Source organism: Lissotriton helveticus, chromosome 2_2, assembly GCF_964261635.1.
Source record: "Lissotriton helveticus chromosome 2_2, aLisHel1.1, whole genome shotgun sequence".
Classification (NCBI taxonomy): Eukaryota; Metazoa; Chordata; class Amphibia; order Caudata; family Salamandridae; genus Lissotriton; species Lissotriton helveticus.
This window is the reverse complement of record NC_136060.1, coordinates 379,471,631-379,492,432: the sequence shown is the minus strand read 5'-3', so window position 1 is coordinate 379,492,432 and position 20,802 is coordinate 379,471,631. Positions and strand designations below refer to the sequence as shown.

The 20,802-nt window shown below is 48.4% G+C and overlaps 1 protein-coding gene across 2 annotated transcripts in view; it reads left to right on the top strand.

The window, feature by feature from the left end:
* Positions 1 to 20,802, top strand: part of CFAP99 (cilia and flagella associated protein 99) — a 381,916-nt gene that overhangs the window by 71,983 nt on the left and 289,131 nt on the right. For both annotated transcript variants that reach the window (XM_078679007.1, XM_078679006.1), the window contains exon 3: positions 5,911 to 6,055. In XM_078679007.1, the coding sequence (XP_078535133.1) occupies positions 5,911 to 6,055 (145 nt within the window). The remainder of the gene's footprint in view (positions 1 to 5,910; positions 6,056 to 20,802) is intronic.

The following is a 20,802-nucleotide window of genomic DNA, read 5'->3' as shown; positions in this document are numbered from 1 at the left end:
ACGGCCAGAAATCAAGGGACCCAGAAAGACGTAACCACACCGATGTATAAAAGCAGCGGAGCAACAGCCGGGCAAAATGATAGCTGCCTCGAAAGAAAACCAAAGTATGAACGCACTCCTAGATGACATAGCCTCATTCCATAACCATGGTTAACGTCACTCAGCAGATTTAAATAAGCATAAGCCTCTGTGTATCCAAATTGCAAATCTGCCTTAAGACCCTTAATGTGGTGCCTTGGGTGTGGAAAAGCACAGTATTTTCAGTTTTTTTAACAAAAGTTTGGAGGGATATTTGGCGCTGCACACACGTGCGGTCTGGTTTCTGGTGCACATAGCCATGGCTGCAGCGCACAGAGACCCTAAACTGCCGCACACAGAGGAAAAAATTTAGAGGGAACATTGCCCACCAGTCTTGTGCAGTATGCGGAAACGGCTCTTCAATAAGCCAAATGTCCTCTCAATGCAATTTCTTGTTCACATGTGTGCAGCATTGTAACGCCGTTGCTGTGGTGTGGCAGGGTTGAGGTATGGGGTGAGGAGGTACTCACGTAGTCCGTAGGCTCTGTCACCTGAGGGTAAGAATCACAGGGTGAGTGCCTGTTCTGCGCAGATACATGATCACAGTGTACTATTTGGGGGCATGTGTACTTACCTAGTAGGTGTCCTTCGCCAAAGTCTCCCCTGGCCAGTCGTGTGTGAATGCCGCTGTGCCTGAAGATGAAGGAGTCATGTGTGCTGCCCGGATATTGTGCCACTATGTCCGTGATATAATTCTTGGCGTTGCACACCATCTGGATATTGAGGGAATGGTAGGACTTGCGGTTGCGGTACATGTATTCCGTTTGTGCTGGTGGGCAGATGTGGATGTGGGTACAGTCAATGCATCCAATTACATGCAGAAAATGTGTGATGTTGTAGAATTTCAGCTTGGTGTCATTCAAGTCCTGTTGGGTGGTGGGGAATGATATGTAGTGGTGTAGCCGGGTCAGCATTGCATCCAGGAAACTCCTTAGGCAGCGGGACATGGTGGGCTGGGATATCCCCCCTGCAACAGCAACTATCCCCTGGAAGCTTCCGGAGGCCAGTAGGTGCAGGCTGCACAATACCTGCACATGGGTGGGAACGGCATTGGTCCTCCTTGTGGGGTGCTGCATCAGGGGGTCTAAGTCCTGGATCAGCTTAATGATCATTGGCCCATTTAGGCGGTACTTAGCATAGATTTGCTCCCTGGTTTGGCCCAGAAGGCTGACCCGCTGACGGAATATCCGCTCCTGGATCCTACGTCTGTTCTGTGCTGCTCGCTGTAGCCTACGCCGCCTGACCACCATGTAGAGTCCTGGCATTGTGAGAGTCCTCAGGCTCCAGCTGCATGTCCTTAAGTGTGTTTGGTCAGGCCTGCACCTGTTTGTAGTTAGCTAAAGTATATATTTTTTTTTCTTAGCTGGTTACCACCTGGTTTGGGTTCTCCTTAAATTGCGCGTCGCAAATAGTGATTATCTTGTTTTTCGCTATCTGCGATTTTTCTTGAATGGCGATTGCGAATATTTTGCGAGTTCGCAAATGATTTAGCAGAATCCATGGTTTCTCGCTATTTTAAAATCGCAAATGGGCTTGTTCCAGGATTCTGCGAATTTATTTGGGAACTCGGAATTTTGATTTAGCGATTTCGCTATTTTGCTATTTTCACTATCAAGAATTCCTTTTACTCAATTTGCGATCGCAATTGCTATATCGCAGCTATTGCGATCGCAATTTGGCTTCATGAATCTATCTGTAAGAGAGAAGTGCGAGCAAATTAAACTCCTAGGGAGTCTCCAGGGGAACAGCACAGCTTGCTGCCATCCCAAAAAAATGACGGACAAATGCTGTCCGTTAAAGGAATGATAATGGGCAACGGACAACATGCCAAAATAACGGACCGTCTGTGAAATTTACGGACAGTTGGTCACCCTAGGCTCCATGTCCCCGTCCCCCATCCTTGCCAAGTTGACCTCTTCTACACTTAAAGAGGGGTCTACACTGTGCAAGTCTGGCTAAAGGCGCTGTGCTAGTGTGATCCTTCCTGATATTTCTGACATCACTAAGCGCACTGCGGAAGCGCGTGCTGTAGCAAGGCCCTCCGACCAACCCGCTGTGGGTGGCGGACACCCTTCTGTGTACGGCCTTTGGACCCGACCAGCAAGAGTTGGCTACAGGCCCTCAACGTCAGCCAGCCCCTGAGCTTAACCCTTCACAGTCGGCAACCCCTGAGGGGTCTCAACTTCAGGGTGACGTGTGGCCTGGATTGTATATATCAAAACATTGGGGGCAAAAAATATTGTGGGACCGTAATAATGAGACCTAAATATCAAGAACCAAAATATCATGAAGGTAAGTAATTACATTATATAAGTAAGTATAGATATACTCTTCTTAATTCCCTATCTGCATATTTTGAAGATATTTTTATTACCAAGGTAGATATTAAGTTAACTATAGTAAACCTATAGTTACCAGTATATACTTACCTTCATGATATTTTGCCACACGATATTTAGTCTTAGATATTTTTGCCCCGACATATTTCTTCCTCGATATTTAAGTGGAATACGGTAGCCTGGCCTGTTGCCTGCCAGTATCTTTTTTTTAAGTGTTCACAGACGCTATTTTGTAGTCCACGGATCCACAAACGCATGTGCCTTTGTTGCGCTTACCTCTGCCTCCACTGACCCATCACAAAGTTCATGAATTACACAAAATGCCCAACAGGAACTCTTTATTGGGGTTTTGCAGACCCATGGGCTGGATTTACAGACCTTGGGGGGCACAGTGCTTATTGGGAAGCATACCAGGGTCTCTGCGTATCCCATGACAAAAATTACATTTGTTTGCTTCAACAAGATCCTCCCACCTGAGCAAGAGAGTCAGAGAATGCCACCTCCTACCCCTTATGGCTCCTTCAGTCAGTTTTCTCAGGATGTGGGCACCGAGTCCCTGCGCCCTGTAATGTCTACTGCAACATTTGTTTTCAAGTTGCAACCAACATTCAGAGAGCCTTGGGTGCATGAACCTGGCCTTGGATATGTGGTTACGAAGACCAGTCCCACATTAATGGTACAGATATCTCTATCTTGATTGACAACGGAACTGAGTTTGAAGGCTACAAAATCCCTTATCTAAAACTAATTTCTCAAAAACGACTGAATGGATTTACACCAAACTTAGCAAAGACACTTCCTTGAGTAAAGTTCAACTTTTTATGCAAAGTTTGAAGTAATTCCGTTCAGCTGCATTAGTAGTTTACTAATTAAGTTAAAGTGGGAAAATATGTTTTTGACAGCTCTCCGACTGCACCTGCTTGACAGAGCTGAATGACACGTCCTGCAGATCCCGAATTGGATAAATATTTTTGGGGGAAGGTTTTGTGCTCATTTGTTCAACGGCACCAAAGTTATTAGCAAAACACAATGGAAAGTCTGACCTAACTACTGCTGCCTCTGCAATGTAGGTAGATAGATAGATAGATAGATAGATAGATAGATAGATAGATAGATAGATAGATAGATAGATAGATAGATAGATAGATAGATAGATGTTAACAAGCTCAAATTCTAGCCTCAATTGTGTGCAACAGGGGGCATTAGGTAGCTGAAAAACTATCCTATAGACATGACATCGAAGCTTATTAAGGCAGGATTCAATAGATCTCAAATAGGCCACTTTTCCATATTGAGAGGGCAGGTGTCTGGTTAGCCCTCATCATCTTAAAAATGGTTCTGCCAAGGAACCTGACAACTTCCTACTTAGGCATTGAAAAGCAAAAGCAAAAGTGTGGGGAAAGGTGCAATCGGTTGACAATGCTGCACTGAGATCGATGTTGAAAGACTAAGCTATAGGGGAGATGAGACACATCCCTGTTTTAGTCCCTTAAAAGTATATATTCTTTCTGAAAGAATTTGGAGCCATATATTAGATGGGTAGATAGATAGATAGATAGATAGATAGATAGATCGATAGATAGATAGATAGATCGATAGATAGATAGAGCTTTTATGTTTTCCAACAAAACTACTATAGAAAAGCAAGTTCAGTTAAGAGAAAGTAGCCAATTAAACATTGCAAGCAAGAACCACCATATCTTCCATCTTATTTTTTGGGAAAAACGTATTGAACCACTGAAGATTATAGGAATTTTTCTTCCCTGCACTAAAAAAAAAATCATTTACATTCTTCCTGTTTGAAACCTGCATATTTCAATAATGCCATAATCCAAGTACTTGGCTTGCCCCCAGACACCCATGCATAGCAGAAAAAAGATCATGGTGATGAGTGTTGTGTCTCAACATCAGGTAGATCCACTACAGTGACCATTTCCTATGTCATTACCAAAGGGCAGATACCTGGCTGTTAGATCCCTTAGGGTCTGATATCGTCGTGTTTCCAGTATCAGCTACGTCTTGGTCTATGTTGCTAGTGGTCAGATGTCTGAAACGTTATCCACTGATATTGCTGTTTACAGACATGATCACCAACCTTAGTGTTGGTAGCTTCAGCGTTGATTGTGCCATTGATATTAGTCCATATTCTAGTTGTCTGTTAAGTTAGTTTTTTTCTGGGCCCTTTTTAATCAACCCTATTCTCAACATTAGGTTTATTCTCTTGGGGGCTAAGTGAACATATTTGTGGGTCATAGATATCCTTTATCTCAGGGGCTCCTGCCCTTGCCCGTGGGTAAACCTTGGGACCTTAAAAGGTTGTGCCTCGTGGTATGGATGTTAAATATTATGCCTTATGACCAGTGGATCCAGGGTTCAGATTCCTACGTTGTCCATCACTGCACACATTTCTTGGTGCAATGTCTAGTCATCCGCCCATTGTAGGCCTCCGCTTGTGTCTCTTGGGTGTTTGGCTGCCTTAAATCATGGTGGTTTTGTTCTTATTTTCCATCATTCACTCCAACTGCTAAACGTACATCTCTGATGCTTGCTATCAATGCAGATATGTGCGTTGCGCTGTCCTGGAATATTCCTTCCTCTGACAGTCCTCTCTGCTTCCGCATCAGCGCGCCAGCTGGGGATCTACTTGTACATTCTGTTCAAAAGACACGACTGTAAACAATGACTGGACTGAAGAAGATTTACAGGAAACTCAATAGATTGTAACAAAAAAATTCCTTCAACTACATTATGAACTATCTGCCCTCCCATCTTCAGCAAGAACATGCCCGCCTGAGGGAGAAGCAGTGGCCTAGCTGCCAACTATGGAACTGGGGATTCAGGTTTGAGTCCCGGCGTCAGCGCAACATCCTGTAATTCTAGGCAAGCCGCATAATTTCCCCGTACCTTAAAAAAATAATCTGACGGTGTGAAAAGTAATCTGGAGTTCATGCCCTTGGGCCAAGCTCCTGCTATATAAAACTGCAAACAAAAAAAGTGGAAATGTTGCAAAAATACTAATGAAATAGGTTAGAAGGCTGGTGATGCGTTTGTGGTTGGATCAGGCCTCCCCAGGATAATGTGTTGGAGGCCCATATACCTGCACTCCTTTAGTGAATCCTCGCCAGAGCTTGCTACAGGTAATACCATACATGCCGGGCCCGATTCAGGCGGGAGGTGCCCGACATATGAAGCAAAAAAATGGCTTTATTTTTGCAGCCTGATATTTTCTCTTCTTCAATAGTGGTTAATGGGGGGAATACATTCTCCTAATTATCTTTGAAAAAATCTCTATCTCCTAAAATGTTGGCATGCATGAAATACGTTTGATGGCTTTTCCTTAGCGGGAGGTGATAGGTGCACACTGGAGCCCAATGCCTTTAAGGTGAGGCTGACCATTCCTTAATATTACCTGAGAATGCATGGCCCCTAGGTGTATTTGTGTGTCCAAGTCACCATGCTCATTATTTCTGACTCTCTGCCTTTATCCTCTCAGACGCTTGCAGTATCAGAGGGGACCTTTGTCTTAGAGCTGCTGTCCGGCTGCATTGAGTACAAACCACTGTGGGATGCTGTGGTCGATGGGTTTTACGCCCGAGACGGGAAACATTACCTGCTGTCGGAACAGAATCTATTCCTCGGTATGTATTTTAAACTTTTGGAGCTGCATTTGTTCAAATCATTGTTACTCATTCATCACAAGAATAAGCAAGAGTTAAAGCTTCAGGGTGATATGACCTTCTCTTCCTCATGTGTCAGGCTGTCCTTGTAGTCATTGGCATTCAAACCTGCTAGGTCATAGGACGGCATGCTTCCATGTAGCTGAGCGCCCCTAGGCGACTAATTCAGGTTCAGAAAAGAGAGACCGTACAACCCTGCCCAAAAAGAATATAAAAAGTGTGACTGATTTCTGTTGTAATAATGCTCCAGTTTCTTCACGGGACATTTTTAGTGTAGTTACGCGAGCTCTAGGCCTTGGACAGCAGTTATTCACTCAACCAGCACACTTTCTAACTTATGCTTTTTTGCCATAGTTTGTCTGACTTCTTTCAAGAGAAAATTCATTAAAAACCTCATCAACTTTGTAAACCCTCATTCTGCTCTCCCACCACCCCAACTTGCCCAGCCTCCCTCTTCAGCAGTAAGGATTGACGAGTTTTCCCCTTAAATGCATATATTGTGCCGGTGAAGTTGCACTGCATTAAAGCAGGCTTTCCTTAGAAATGAGCTCTTGAGATCACTGCTCACTTTACAGATTTCTGTCATCAGTTTGCCTAGTCTAGGTAACTCTTCTTAAAATTTGTTCCTAAAAGCTAGAAAGCACTAAGTCATTCCAGTTCTAAGAAAAAACTAGTGCCAGCACCTTGGCATTGGCCCTTTCTCCACCAAAGTTATAGAGTACAGTTAAAGTTCAACTGTACGAATTCTTCAAAAACAACAAGTGATTGTATCCGGACCGGCCGCTCTAGACCCAATCGGCCATAGATAGCCTTAACTCCTCTCTGGTTGCCAGAAAGGCAGCAGTCATCGTCCCTTTGGACCTCCCCACTGCCTTTTAGACGGTCTCTTATTCTATACTTATTAATTATATGTAAGATTAGGAGGTTAGGCACAAGTTGCTCATGTGGTTAATTTCCTTCCTGTAGGGGCACAACTAGGTTGTGTTTATGGGTACTGATAGGTCACCCTGAAAGCAACTAAGTTATGGAGTCCCTCAAGGCTCATCACACAGACCAACTTCATTTAACTTGTATTCAACCTTATCATAAGACCACTAGCAACTTTGATCCTTTGTGTCAGTTTCATGTTTTAGCTGTATAAAGACAATGTCCAGCTGCAAATTTGGCTGAAGGGCAAAGTGAAATCAATCCAGGAGCTGTTGAAGTTGTGAATAGTGAGTGCAGCTGAATGGACGAGTCTTAATGCTCTACTACTGAACTCCAGCAAGACAGAAGTCGTAGTCGTCATGTAATCTATAGCAGTTGGTCTAATCCCTAGTGACCTGCATCGAAGGATGCCACTTAAATTCCAGTGAACTCTATTAGGAAACTTACGACATATTAACTAACTGACATCAACATGCTCTATTACCGTTGGTACTTTATAGAAATGTTTCCCTCTTGTTCCAGCAGACTGCTGTGAGAGCACTCTCCCAGTTGTGATTACCACTTGCCTGGTGTCAGGGACTGTCAGGGACTTGGGCAAGGACTGGGCAGAAAACGTACACAGGAAGAGGAGTACAGCGCTGCCCTGGTTCATACAGGGAGTCAGAGGAGAAAAAGGGATCCAAAGGGGAAGCCTGTACAAGTGAACAAGCTGGGTAAGACTTAGAAAGGAAGGGCACTCACAAAGCAATTTAGCATTCAGAATAACTACACCCAGGACGAATGTGTAAGACATATATATGAAACAACATTAACAATAAAGGGGGGTGTGGGGTAAAGCACTCTGGAGCTCCACACGGTAAGACTGAAGCTCAGTAAGTTTCTTACCCACAATTGCTGTTACAGATACTGTCTGCAAGTACCCACACGTAGATATGGATGCAAAGGCAGGGTCTGTGGAGCTTATACCTATGGTGATGTTATAAACGCGTTGGCTGCTTCGTGCTGTTTCACTGATCATCGTACTTTGAGTTTCTTGGCTGTTTTATCATCGTGTCAAGAGAAACCGATTAAAATTGGACTTTTTTCACATTCATGAAGGACATGTGTCTCAATTTGTCAACTTGATACATTATATTTCACAAATGTTCTTGTTGCCTCTCCATTCACTTGTTTTGTGTTTATAAATGTAACTCAAAGACAATACTCACAGTGAACAAGAAACACCACCTAGGTAGTCAGCTGTGCCCACGGATCCTGGCGATCAAACAGGAACACGCAAGGCAGTAACAGCAAAGGGGTAGGACTAAACACAAGCACAATAGACAAGGAGCTAGCAAGGAGGAGTGCTTAACTTTAAAGGAAGGATATCACAGGGCACACTTGGCAGAAAACAGGTAACAAACATACAAGGCAACAGAAGCAAGACAGCAGAATAGAAAGACAGAAAACTAGAACTGGAACCAAGGAAATGGGAAGAAAGGCAGGGACTGGAAAGGGATATACAGAAGGGGAGGCTACAAGGGTATACTAGAATAGTGCAGGTTAAGGAATCAAGAAAACAAAGGAGCATAGAAGGCAGTGCTGGGGCAGGACCAAGAATTAAGCTAAGGCTCAAGAGTCAAGGTAGCACTGCAGGCAGTGCTGGTTCAGGAACAGGGAATTACTAAAGCTTCAAGGAGTCAAGGTAGCACTCCAGGCAGTGCTGGTTCAGGAACAGGGAAATTACTAGAGCTCAGGAGTCAAGGTAGCACTGCAGGCAGGGCTAGTTCAGGATTAGGGAAATTACTAGAGCTCAGGAGTCAAGGTAGCACTGCAGGCAGTACTGATTCAAGGAAACAGGACATAGCTACAGCTCAGGAAACAAGGAATCAAGAGAGCACTGCAAGCAGTGCAAACCAGGAACAAGAAAATAGCTGAAGCCCAGGAACAGGAACACAGTATAACTATAGCTCAGGAACTCAGGAAACAAGAGCACTGCATGCAGTGCTAATTCGGGTACAAGGAATAGCTATAGCTCAGGAACTCAGGAAACATGGTAGCACAACAAGCAGTGCTAATTCAGGAGAAGGGAAACTGCTGCAGTTCAGGAACAACGAATACTAAGGCTCAGGGGTCAAGGTAGCACTGCAGGCAGTGCTAATTCAGGAACAAGGAAAACAGCAGCAGGTCAGGAACAAGGCATAACTAAAGCTTAGGAAACACTGGAAACAAGAATAGCAAATGCTCAGGAAACACTGGAACAAGGATCGGTCTCACCGGTATACAGCTACAATGACCAACATGGGCCTGAAGGGAGATGGGACTTAAAAGAGCTCACAGTAATCATATACATCAGGTGTGAGCAGGCTAGCAGCAGCCAGCCACAGGTGAGCTGAATTCCTCCACCCATCCTTGGCCTGCAGGGGTGGAGACAAAGCAGTGAGCAGGGAATTCTGGGTAATGGAGTTTCAGGCATGAGTAGGCTGTCTTCAAGTATAAGCAGACTGGCTTTCACAAAACCCGGCATGGATTGGGAATGGATGTCAGTTTCCAATAAGTGTCCAAATGGCTGGAAGTCAGGATATGCATGCAGGGGATGGTCTGGAAGCTTATTAGAAGACTGGAAAGTCCCACTATGCGGCCCCCTGGTGGCGGGTATGAGAGCACAGGGAGCGAATTGTGACACCTGGACTATGGCAATTCGCTTTTACATAAACCAAACTACCTCATCTTGATGTTTCAGATTACCCAAAATACAGCAGCCAAATTAGTTTTAGATCTAGGAAGCCGTGACTCAATTTCACATAGGGCCTTATTATGACTTTTGTGGTCCCACAGCTGCAGTACCAACGTGCCGTCCGCTGTAGGACCACCAAAGCCGTGGCGCGACTGCCTGCCAGATTAGGAATGAAATTATGGTCTGGCGAGCGGTGTTGTGGTGGTTTAACATCGGCGGTCTGTTAAGCAGATGAGCCTAACATTCAGACCTCTGCTGTCAGAGCGCCAACTGTACTTTCCTGCACGATGTGGCATAGACTGGAATTGGCAGGAATTGGGGGATGCAAATCTAGAGGTGCACAGCATGTGCCGCCCACCCCCGCATGCACCCCCAAGCCCAGAGACACTTTATTGCCTCTCCCCAACCCAAGCCCGCCATGAAAAGGGCAGTGGAGTGGCAACTAAAAATATGCTCGGCTGTGCCGCTGCGGCACCGTCAGCATATTTCTGCCTCTCACTGCTGTGCGACCACTGCGGGATACTGAATCCCCGGTGGTCGCAGTGGTCCTGTGACGGTCCAACCGCCACACTTGTAATACTGCAGTCAGGTCTGCAGTGTGGCGGTGGTTGGGCCGCCACCGTGAGTACCATGGTTCTCTGGACCACCGTAATAGGGCCATAGTGTTGCTGAATGATAGGTTCCTTCAAAAACTGTTCTTTAAATGAACCAGCATACAGTCTGCCCTCAGCGTGGGCAGGAAATTGTTAAAGACCTAGATATTTACCTTTCCTATTAATTGGAACCCCTAAACCTATTGCTTAGAATCTAGCACCTACCTATATTAGGCATAGGCATGTCCTGTGAGATTGCCATCATTGTGTGCGCTGTAATTACCTAAATGAATAAAACCCATCTTGTCACTCTTGGGGTGATGCGGTCAGGGTTGAAAGTTTAACTCGCTAGCACATTCCAGATGCTAGGTCAATCCTGGCAATAGCGCGATGTGAATTAAATGTACTAAAGTAATAGAGTTTTCAGCACTCAATATAAATGTGATCTCAGGGTTCGATATACATTTATAAGGGATCACAAAGTACAGAGGGGCACCCTAAGCCTCCCACAATCTCTTCCCGGTCATAAGTTTCAAGGAATGGAATGGAAATTCCTCAATTCTCTGAGCCTGTCAGTGTCAGGAATCAGTGTCAGACTTGTTGTTCCCCAGGGGTCAGGCCTACAGAAAAACACTCTCTGCCATTTAGGACATCGATTTCCAAAGATCCTAACAAGTTTCAGCAGTGCCACAGGCCTGGAAGCTCTGGGAAATAGGTAGCAGGAAACTGGGACGGCCCTTCACGCCTGTGGCTGCAAAGCTCAGCCTGAGGCCAGAGGTGTCAGCCATTGGTTTCACTTCAGGGCTATGGACTGGGAAGGCCCTTCACGCCTGTGGCTGCAAAGCCCAGCCTGAGGCCAGAGGTGTCAGCCATTGGTTTCACTTCTGGGCTATGGACTGGGAAGTCACTTCACGCCTGTGGCTGCAAAGCTCAGCCTGAGGCCAGAGGTGTCAGCCAATATGTTTCACTTCAGGGCTATGGACTGGGAAGTCACTTCACGCCTGTGGCTGCAAAGCTCAGCCTGAGGCCAGAGGTGTCAGGCAATATGTTTCACTTCAGGGCTATGGACTGGGAAGGCCCTTCACGCTTATGGTTGCAAAGCTCAGCCTGAGGCCAGAGGTGTCAGCCATTGGTTTCACTTCTGGGCTATGGACTGGGAAGTCACTTCACGCCTGTGGCTGCAAAGCTCAGCCTGAGGCCAGAGGTGTCAGCCAATATGTTTCACTTCAGGGCTATGGACTGGGAAGGCCCTTCACGCCTGTGGCTGCAAAGCTCGGGCCAGAGGTGTCATCCATTGGTTTCACTTCAGGGCTATGGACTGGGAAGGCCCTTCACGCCTGTGGCTGCAAAGCTCGGGCCAGAGGTGTCATCCATTGGTTTCACTTCAGGGCTATGGACTGGGAAGGCCCTTCACGCCTGTGGCTGCAAAGCTCAGCCTGAGGCCAGAGGTGTCAGCCATTAGTTTCACTTCTGGGCTATGGACTGGGATGGCCCTTCACGCCTGTGGCTGCAAAGCTCAGGCCAGAAGTGTCAGCCATTAGTTTCACTTCAGGGCTATGGACTGAAAAGGCCCTTCACGCCTGTGGCTGCAAAACTCGGGCCAGAGGTGTCAGCCATTGGTTTCACTTCTGGGCTATGGACTGGGAAGGCCCTTCACGCCTGTGGCTGCAAAGCTCGGGCCAGAGGTGTCATCCATTGGTTTCACTTCAGGGCTATGGACTGGGAAGGCCCTTCACGCCTGTGGCTGCAAAGCTCAGGCCAGAGGTGTCAGCCATTGGTTTCACTTCAGGGCTATGGACTGGGAAGGTCCTTCACGCCTGTGGCTACAAAGCTCGGACCAGAGGTGTCAGCCATTGGTTTCACTTCTGGGCTATGGACTCGGAAGGCCCTTCACAACTGTGGCTGCAAAGCTCAGCCTGAGGCCAGAAGTGTCAGCCATTAGTTTCACTTCAGGGCTATGGACTGGGAAGGCCCTTCACGCCTGTGGCTGCAAAGCTCGGGCCAGAGGTGTCAGCCATTAGTTTTACTTCAGGGCTATGGACTGGGAAGGGCCTTCACGCCTGTGGCTGCAAAGCTCAGGCCTGAGGTGTCAGCCATTGGTTTCACTTCTGCGCTATGGACTGGGAAGGCCCTTCACGCCTGTGGCTGCAAAGCTCAGCCTGAGGCCAGAGGTGTCAGCCATTGGTTTCACTTCAGGGCTATGGACTGGGAAGGCCCTTCACACCTGTGGCTGCAAAGCTCGGGCCAGAGGTGTCAGCCATTGGTTTCACTTCAGAGCTATGGACTGGGATGGCCCTTCACGCCTGTGGCTGCAAAGCTCAGGCCTGAGGTGTCAGCCATTGGTTTCACTTCAGGGCTATGGACTGTGAAGGCCCTTCACGCCTGTGGCTGCAAAGCTCGGGCCAGAGGTGTCCGCCATTGGTTTCACTTCAGGGCTATGGACTGGGAAGGCCCTTCACGCCTTTGGCTGCAAAGCTCGGGCCAGCGTTGTCAGCCAATAGTTTCACTTCAGAGCTATGGACTGGGAAGGCCCTTCAGCCCTGTGGCTGCAAAGCTCAGCCTGAGGCCAGAAGTGTCAGCCATTAGTTTCACTTCAGGGATATGGACTGGGATGGCCCTTCACGCCTGTGGCTGCAAAGCTCAGGCCTGAGGTGTCAGCCATTGGTTTCACTTCAGGGCTATGGACTGTGAAGGTCCTTCACGTCTGTGGCTGCAAAGCTCGGGCCAGAGGTGTCAGCCATTGGTTTCACTTCAGGGCTATGGACTGGGAAGGCCCTTCACGCCTTTGGCTGCAAAGCTCGGGCCAGCGTTGTCAGCCATTGGTTTCACTTCCGAGCTATGGACTGGGAAGGCCCTTCAGCCCTGTGGCTGCAAAGCTCAGCCTGAGGCCAGAAGTGTCAGCCATTAGTTTCACTTCAGGGATATGGACTGGGAAGGCCCTTCACGCCTGTGGCTGCAAAGCTCGGGCCAGAGGTGTCAGCCATTGGTTTCACTTCAGGGCTATGGACTGGGAAAGCCCTTCACATCTGTGGCTGCAAAGCTCGTGCCAGAGGTGTCAGCCATTGGTTTCACTTCAGGGCTATGGACTGGGAAGGCCCTTCACGCCTTTGGCTGCAAAGCTCGGGCCAGCGGTGTCAGCCATTGGTTTCACTTCAGAGCTATGGACTGGGAAGGCCCTTCACACCTGTGGCTGCAAAGCTCGGGCCAGAGGTGTCAGCCATTGGTTTCACTTCAGGGCTATGGACTGGGAAGGTCCTTCACGCCTGTGGCTGCAAAGCTCGGACCAGAGGTGTCAGTCATTTGTTTCACTTCAGGGCTATGGACTCGGAAGGCCCTTCACACCTGTGGCTGCAAAGCTCAGCCTGAGGCCAGAAGTGTCAGCCATTAGTTTCACTTCAGGGCTATGGACTGGGAAGACCCTTCACGCCTGTGGCTGCAAAGCTCGGGCCAGAGGTGTCAGTCATTTGTTTCACTTCAGGGCTATGGACTGGGAAGGGCCTTCACGCCTGTGGCTGCAAAGCTCAGGCCTGAGGTGTCAGCCATTGGTTTCACTTCTGGGCTATGGACTGGGAAGGACCTTCACGCCTGTGGCTGCAAAGCTCAGCCTGAGGCCAGCGGTGTCAGCCATTGGTTTCACTTCAGGGCTATGGACTGGGAAGGCCCTTCACGCCTGTGGCTGCAAAGCTCAGGCCTGAGGTGTCAACCATTGGTTTCACTTTAGGGCTATGGACTGTGAAGGCCCTTCACGCCTGTGGCTGCAAAGCTCAGCCTGAGGCCAGCGGTGTCAGCCATTGGTTTCACTTCAGGGCTATGGACTGGGAAGGCCCTTCACGCCTGTGGCTGCAAAGCTCAGGCCTGAGGTGTCAGCCATTGGTTTCACTTCAGGGCTATGGACTGGGAAGGCCCTTCACGCCTTTGGCTGCAAAGCTCGGGCGAGCGTTGTCAGCCATTGGTTTCACTTCAGAGCTATGGACTGGGAAGGCCCTTCAGCCCTGTGCCTGCAAAGCTCAGCCTGAGGCCAGAAGTGTCAGCCATTAGTTTCACTTCAGGGATATGGACTGGGAAGGCCCTTCACGCCTGTGGCTGCAAAGCTCGGGCCAGAGGTGTCAGCCATTGGTATCACTTCAGGGCTATGGACTGTGAAACTCTTCACATCTGTGGCTGCAAAGCTCGTGCCAGAGGTGTCAGCCATTGGTTTCACTTCAGGGCTATGGACTGGGAAGGCCCTTCACGCCTTTGGCTGCAAAGCTCGGGCCAGCGGTGTTAGCCATTGGTTTCACTTCAGAGCTATGGACTGGGAAGGCCCTTCACACCTGTGGCTGCAAAGCTCGGGCCAGAGGTGTCAGCCATTGGTTTCACTTCAGGGCTATGGACTGGGAAGGCCCTTCACGCCTGTGGCTGCAAAGCTCAGGCTAGAGGTGTCAGCCATTGGTTTCACTTCAGGGATATGGACTGGGAAGGTCCTTCACGCCTGTAGCTGCAAAGCTCAGGCCAGATGTGTCAGCCATTGGTTTCACTTCAGGGCTATGGAATGGGAAGGCCCTTCACACCTGTGGCTGCAAAGCTCAGGCCAAAGGTGTCAGCAATTGGTTTCACTTCTGGGCTATGGACTGGGAAGGCCCTTCACGCCTGTGGCTGCAAAGCTCAGCCTGAGGCCAGAGGTGTCAGCCATTGATTTCACTTCAGGGCTATGGACTATGAAGGCCCTTCACGCCTGTGGCTGCAAAGCTCAGCCTGAGGCCAGAGGTGGCAGCCATTGATTTCACTTCAGGGCTATGGACTATGAAGGCCCTTCACGCCTGTGGCTGCAAAGCTCAGCCTGAGGCCAGAGGTGTCAGTCATTGGTTTCGCTTCAGAGCTATGGACTGGGAATGCCCTTCACGCCTGTGGCTGCAAAGCTCGGGCCAGAGGTGTCAGCCATTGGTTTCACTTCAGGGCTATGAGAGGCAGCGCCAGTTAAAAAGCCATCAAGCTTGAAGCACTGAGCTTGGCAACAGTGGACGTTGGACTTTCTCTGCTTCCAACTCAGTTCACATCAGTTTAGCGGTCCCACACGTTTTTTGTGTTTTCCATTTCCTTAGGTGCCTCTGTAGTTAGCTCCTTCTTAGGCAGGGCTCTACCAGTTTTTCCACTTCCCTCTGTTTCCCTACAATAGTTTAAATTAGTAACGGACACACACACATGCACGCATCTGAATAAATTGGGTTTTACACCACAACTGCATCCCACTAGTATTAATAAATAAAGTCTCACGAATATTAGTAATCCTAAATCAATATTGTGCTAGAATATTACAGATGTTAATACAGTAAATTCTACAATGTAAAGTTGAAAATTATTCAGATTACTCCAAGTTAATTTTCAAAAGATTTCAGAAAGCAGCTGATTGGCTGTGCTCTCAGGGCTGCTTTGACACCATTCCAAGTTCTTGCGTCCAGTAAGCAGAGGGCTCTGGCCCTGTGTTTTTGTGAGGTCTAAGGGTCGGTCGTACAAGTCTTCCTTGTTTGGTGTGACAGGAGAGGAACAGGAAACAATGGAGAACATGAGACCTGTGACGACTTCGAGAAGTTCAGGAGAGTGACTGCGAGCACAGGTGGTAAGAGAAAGTACTTTTTGGGAGAGGGTGCGCAGCAAAGACTACATACCACTTGTACAGTGTGAAAATGCAGCTTTATTGAAACAGGTGCACATTGCATCTTAATCCTGGGCAAATAGCCGTACAAAACTACAACCTCGCTATACATCAAATGAACTATCCAACATCTTACCCCCCACAACTGCCATTGCAGCATTGTGTTTGGCTTAGGGGAGGGGAGGCTGCCTCCTTCCTGTATGGAGACGAGAGAGGAGACGTGATACGATGCGGGACTGGAGGTGATGGTCATTTTTTTTTTAATTAAATATCCCCCACCCCCAGCGCAAACCTCCCTCACATGCGCAACCCTCCCTCTCCCCACCTACGAGTCATGCCGGCCGCGACTGCACTGGGCCTTGATCTGCAACAAGTCTTGCTTCATGGCCCCCATCAAAACCACACCTTTCTCCAAAATGAAAAAATTCTCCCCATGTTGAGAACCAAAACATCTAGGCATCTGCCTCCTTCTGTCATGCCATTTAAAGACCTGGTCAGATCACCCCAATTCATGCCCCCTTTACTCTGCCCTGTAACAGGATCAGTTACCTATCAAAACCCTATTGAGTCCTGTAACCCCTCTAAGCCGCCTCTTACTTCGCTCATTTGATGAACGAATGTCCCACTACCCAAATGGCCACTTCTTTCGCTGCCTGGGCCACGACTGAACCTGAAACAAGAAACAGCAGTAAATATTCACACAAGACGCCCTGAAGCACCACCCTCCTCCCCAGCTGTGCACACATAACGCTGAAAGCAATCGGATGACCAGCGCCCCAAATGCATGATGTCCTCCCACACCCAGCCACAATTGCCTGCCTCAGTCGCAGTGCATATGCGAAAGAATTGGTCCCGTAATCAGCTAGAGGGACTCCTAGCACCCCCTACACTCCACCCTAGCCCCTGCACCCCAATAACTCAGACACCGAAAGGTGCCAAATAAAATCCAGGACATTTGAGTGGAAAACAAGCAAACCTCCTCAGTTCCCCTGCAAATACCGGACAAATCTTGTAACACCCCACAAAAAAGCCTCCACTTTAAAGGCCTCGGAAGTTGCCCCAAGTGACCTTGTTACCTTGCCCAGCCTTCAAACACCCTGTGTTCCAATTCTCCCAGCTGACAGAGCATAACCCCACAACAGTTTTCACATGGAGGCAATCCTGGCCAGTTTTCCCACAATCGTAACTTGTGACAGGTCTCTCTCCGTACAGCCCAAAATAAACGGAACTTTGTCCTCCATCCGTTGCCGCCCTGACACCCTATGTTGCGCCACTGAAACTAAATATTCCAACCATGCCTGACCATATGCCCTCCGTGTAGATTCTGCAACGGATCCTACCACCAATCGTACCATCCTGTGTTGCTTACTGACCACAACTCCCACGGAATGGGCATCTAGCATCTGTCTGCATCCTTAGCCAGTCCACGGAATCCCTCCCACTGCGAACGTGATAAAGCATCCGCAGTTTCATTTGTCCACACACGGAAATGGCTGAGCTCTGAACAAGATCTCATGTCTCAGGCAACCCTGTACAAAAACATGCATCAATTTCAGCACCTGCACATCCCTTGCAGACTCTCTGTTCACAACCTGCACAACCGCCATACTGTCCACACGAAACAGCACCCTCTGGTACGCCAACTCAGTTCCCCACAATGTGACGGCCACCACCAAGGGGAAGAATTCCAGAAGCACTATGCTCCTGTCCCTAGCCTTCCACACTGCCAGCCATTCCTCTGTGCACCAACGACCTTGCCGAAACAAACCAAACCTCCTGCTGCATTGAAAATATCTGCACTTCCCAAACCAGATCTTCCTGCCAGGCCAATGGAATCCCATTGAAGGACTAAAAGAAAAACCTCCTCTTCCTGAGATCCTCTTTGACCCCAGCTGAAATGCGCACGTGGTGATAGGAAAATGATGCACCTGAGAGCGCCAGGTCAAGCCTCCTGCAAAATGTCCTACCTGCTCTGATCAATGTACACACAAAATTGTGGCGCCCCAGCAGAACCTGGATCTCCATCATTTGCACTTCCCTCGCCAGCATGCCTACCAACAAAGCCTGCACCGCTTCCATTTTGTTTGTGGCAATCTTTGCTCAGTTCTTTCACAATCAAGTTTAATCCCCAAGAAAGATAGCACCACACTTGGGCTCACTGTTGGAATCTTACCAACACTCGCTGGCAGTGCACCTAGCCTGGTGACCCCACGAAGCAGAAATCATCCAGGTACTGTGTCACCAGTGTATGGCCTGTACGGCAAGCAAACAGACACTGTATAAAAGAACTGAAACACTCAAGGAGTGCGCATGATATTGAGCAGCTTTATCCACATACCCTTAAAAGTGCATGCCTAATAGCTAAAAATCATCCGTAAAAGCCAATTTCACATTGCATTTTGCATTTGTGCTCTTTGCCCTTTCGCCACCACCAGGGACATTGCCATGCCCAGTGATAAATATGATGATACAGATCCCATGTCTTTGTAGATTAAATCAATTATTGACCCTTTGGGACATGGCAAGTGCTGGATAAACCGAAACTGCCCTTGCTCCTTCTTGGGCACCACACCAATAGGTGATACAAACAAATCTGCCATTGGCCATTCATCAAAGGGCCTGCCATCCTTCCTTCTGCAGTCTCTTCATCCAGCCTGCCCTGTACTGCCTGCTTGTGTTCTATCGCAGACAGTAAATTGTCCGGCCACCTTTGAACATGAGGGTCCTTGTACCCCAGTCGAAAACTCTATCTGATACCCTTCTGCAAGACCCTTGCCACCTCGGTCAATCATAAAAATCCAGCCAGTGCTCCAACCTATTCAACTTAACCTTAGTACAAGCCATTTGCACCAGCTCCTTGTGCCCCCCTCGCCCCTCTATTACTGAAGGAGTGTTGCTGCTGGTGTGGCCCCTGACTAGTCGCATATGGCTGCCACTGTCCCGCGTTCTGTCCCTAGTACCCACCTGTGGCCCCAAAACATTGGACGAATGCGTGTCTACCCACACACTTAGAGAACTCATGCCTAAACTTGCAATACTTAAGTGTACACAGACCTTCGTTGTAGTCCCAGCCCGCTCTGACCTTTTGTTGTAGTTCCCACCACTCCCAGGGTGGGGCAACCCTGAAAGTGCCCATAGACTACTGGCAAGCCATTGGCTGTGAAAATCATCTTTTCAAACTTAGCGGGTCCATGGTATGTTGCCAGAGATCTGTGTTAAGTTGGCCTCAGGATCCCAAGCCAAGAGCACCCAGAATTCTTCATCGTATTGAGCCCAGACGTACCCCCCGAAAGTAAGTTGCGCCTTTCGTATCATATCCATGAATTTAAACAATGCCATGCAGTGGTCCAGGAACTTCTCACAGTAAACAGTGGCATAAATTTGAAATGCAAAACCAAAGGTGGTGATGGACGGAGCGTTGACAATACAAGCACTCACCCCCAGTCAACTGATCTGGGTTTAATCCATCACCGTTCTTTAGCCCACTCTGCCACCCCAGTTCAGACATGGCCATATGCAAATCAGTCTGACCCTGTGCCTCATGGGAACAGTCCAGCCCGAACTGCCAAGCCATGCCTTCCCTGGACCGGAAACAAGCTTCCGAGGACCGGTTTCTGGCATTACAGCCGATTCTAGCAAGCCGGGCCGAAGAGGCTGAAATGCCAGAAACCGGTCCCCGGTAGCTTGTCTCCTTTCTGGTGAAGAATTGGCTTGGTAGTTTGGTCTGCCCTGTTCCCATGATGCACTGGGCCAGGGACAGACTGATTTGCATATAGCCAGGTTCTGAGCTGGGATGGGGCAGTGAGATAAATAACGGTGATGGATCAAGCCCTGATCTTTGGACTGGGTAAGAGTGGTCTGCTTAATTCAGACACTCTGTTCATCACCACCCCCTTTTCTGTATCGTTTTTGGCCACTATAGGTGTGGCAGGGTATACTCAGACATGAGTCCCTTTCTCACTGCTCCATCAGGATTCTAGCAAGCCGGGCCGAAGAGGCTGAAATGCCAGAAACCGGTCCCCGGTAGCTTGTCTCCTTTCTGGTGAAGAATTGGCTTGGTAGTTTGGTCTGCCCTGTTCCCATGATGCACTGGGCCAGGGACAGACTGATTTGCATATAGCCAGGTTCTGAGCTGGGATGGGGCAGTGAGATAAATAACGGTGATGGATCAAGCCCTGATCTTTGGACTGGGTAAGAGTGGTCTGCTTAATTCAGACACTCTGTTCATCACCACCCCCTTTTCTGTATCGTTTTTGGCCACTATAGGTGTGGCAGGGTATACTCAGACATGAGTCCCTTTCTCACTGCTCCATCAGGATTCTAGCAAGCCGGGCCGAAGAGGCTGAAATGCCAGAAACCGGTCCCCGGTAGCTTGTCTCCTTTCTGGTGAAGAATTGGCTTGGTAGTTTGGTCTGCCCTGTTCCCATGATGCACTGGGCCAGGGACAGACTGATTTGCATATAGCCAGGTTCTGAGCTGGGATGGGGCAGTGAGATAAATAACGGTGATGGATCAAGCCCTGATCTTTGGACTGGGTAAGAGTGGTCTGCTTAATTCAGACACTCTGTTCATCACCACCCCCTTTTCTGTATCGTTTTTGGCCACTATAGGTGTGGCAGGGTATACTCAGACATGAGTCCCTTTCTCACTGCTCCATCAGGATTCAAGCAAGCCGGGCCGAAGAGGCTGAAATGCCAGAAACCGGTCCCCGGTAGCTTGTCTCCTTTCTGGTGAAGAATTGGCTTGGTAGTTTGGTCTGCCCTGTTCCCATGATGCACTGGGCCAGGGACAGACTGATTTGCATATAGCCAGGTTCTGAGCTGGGATGGGGCAGTGAGAT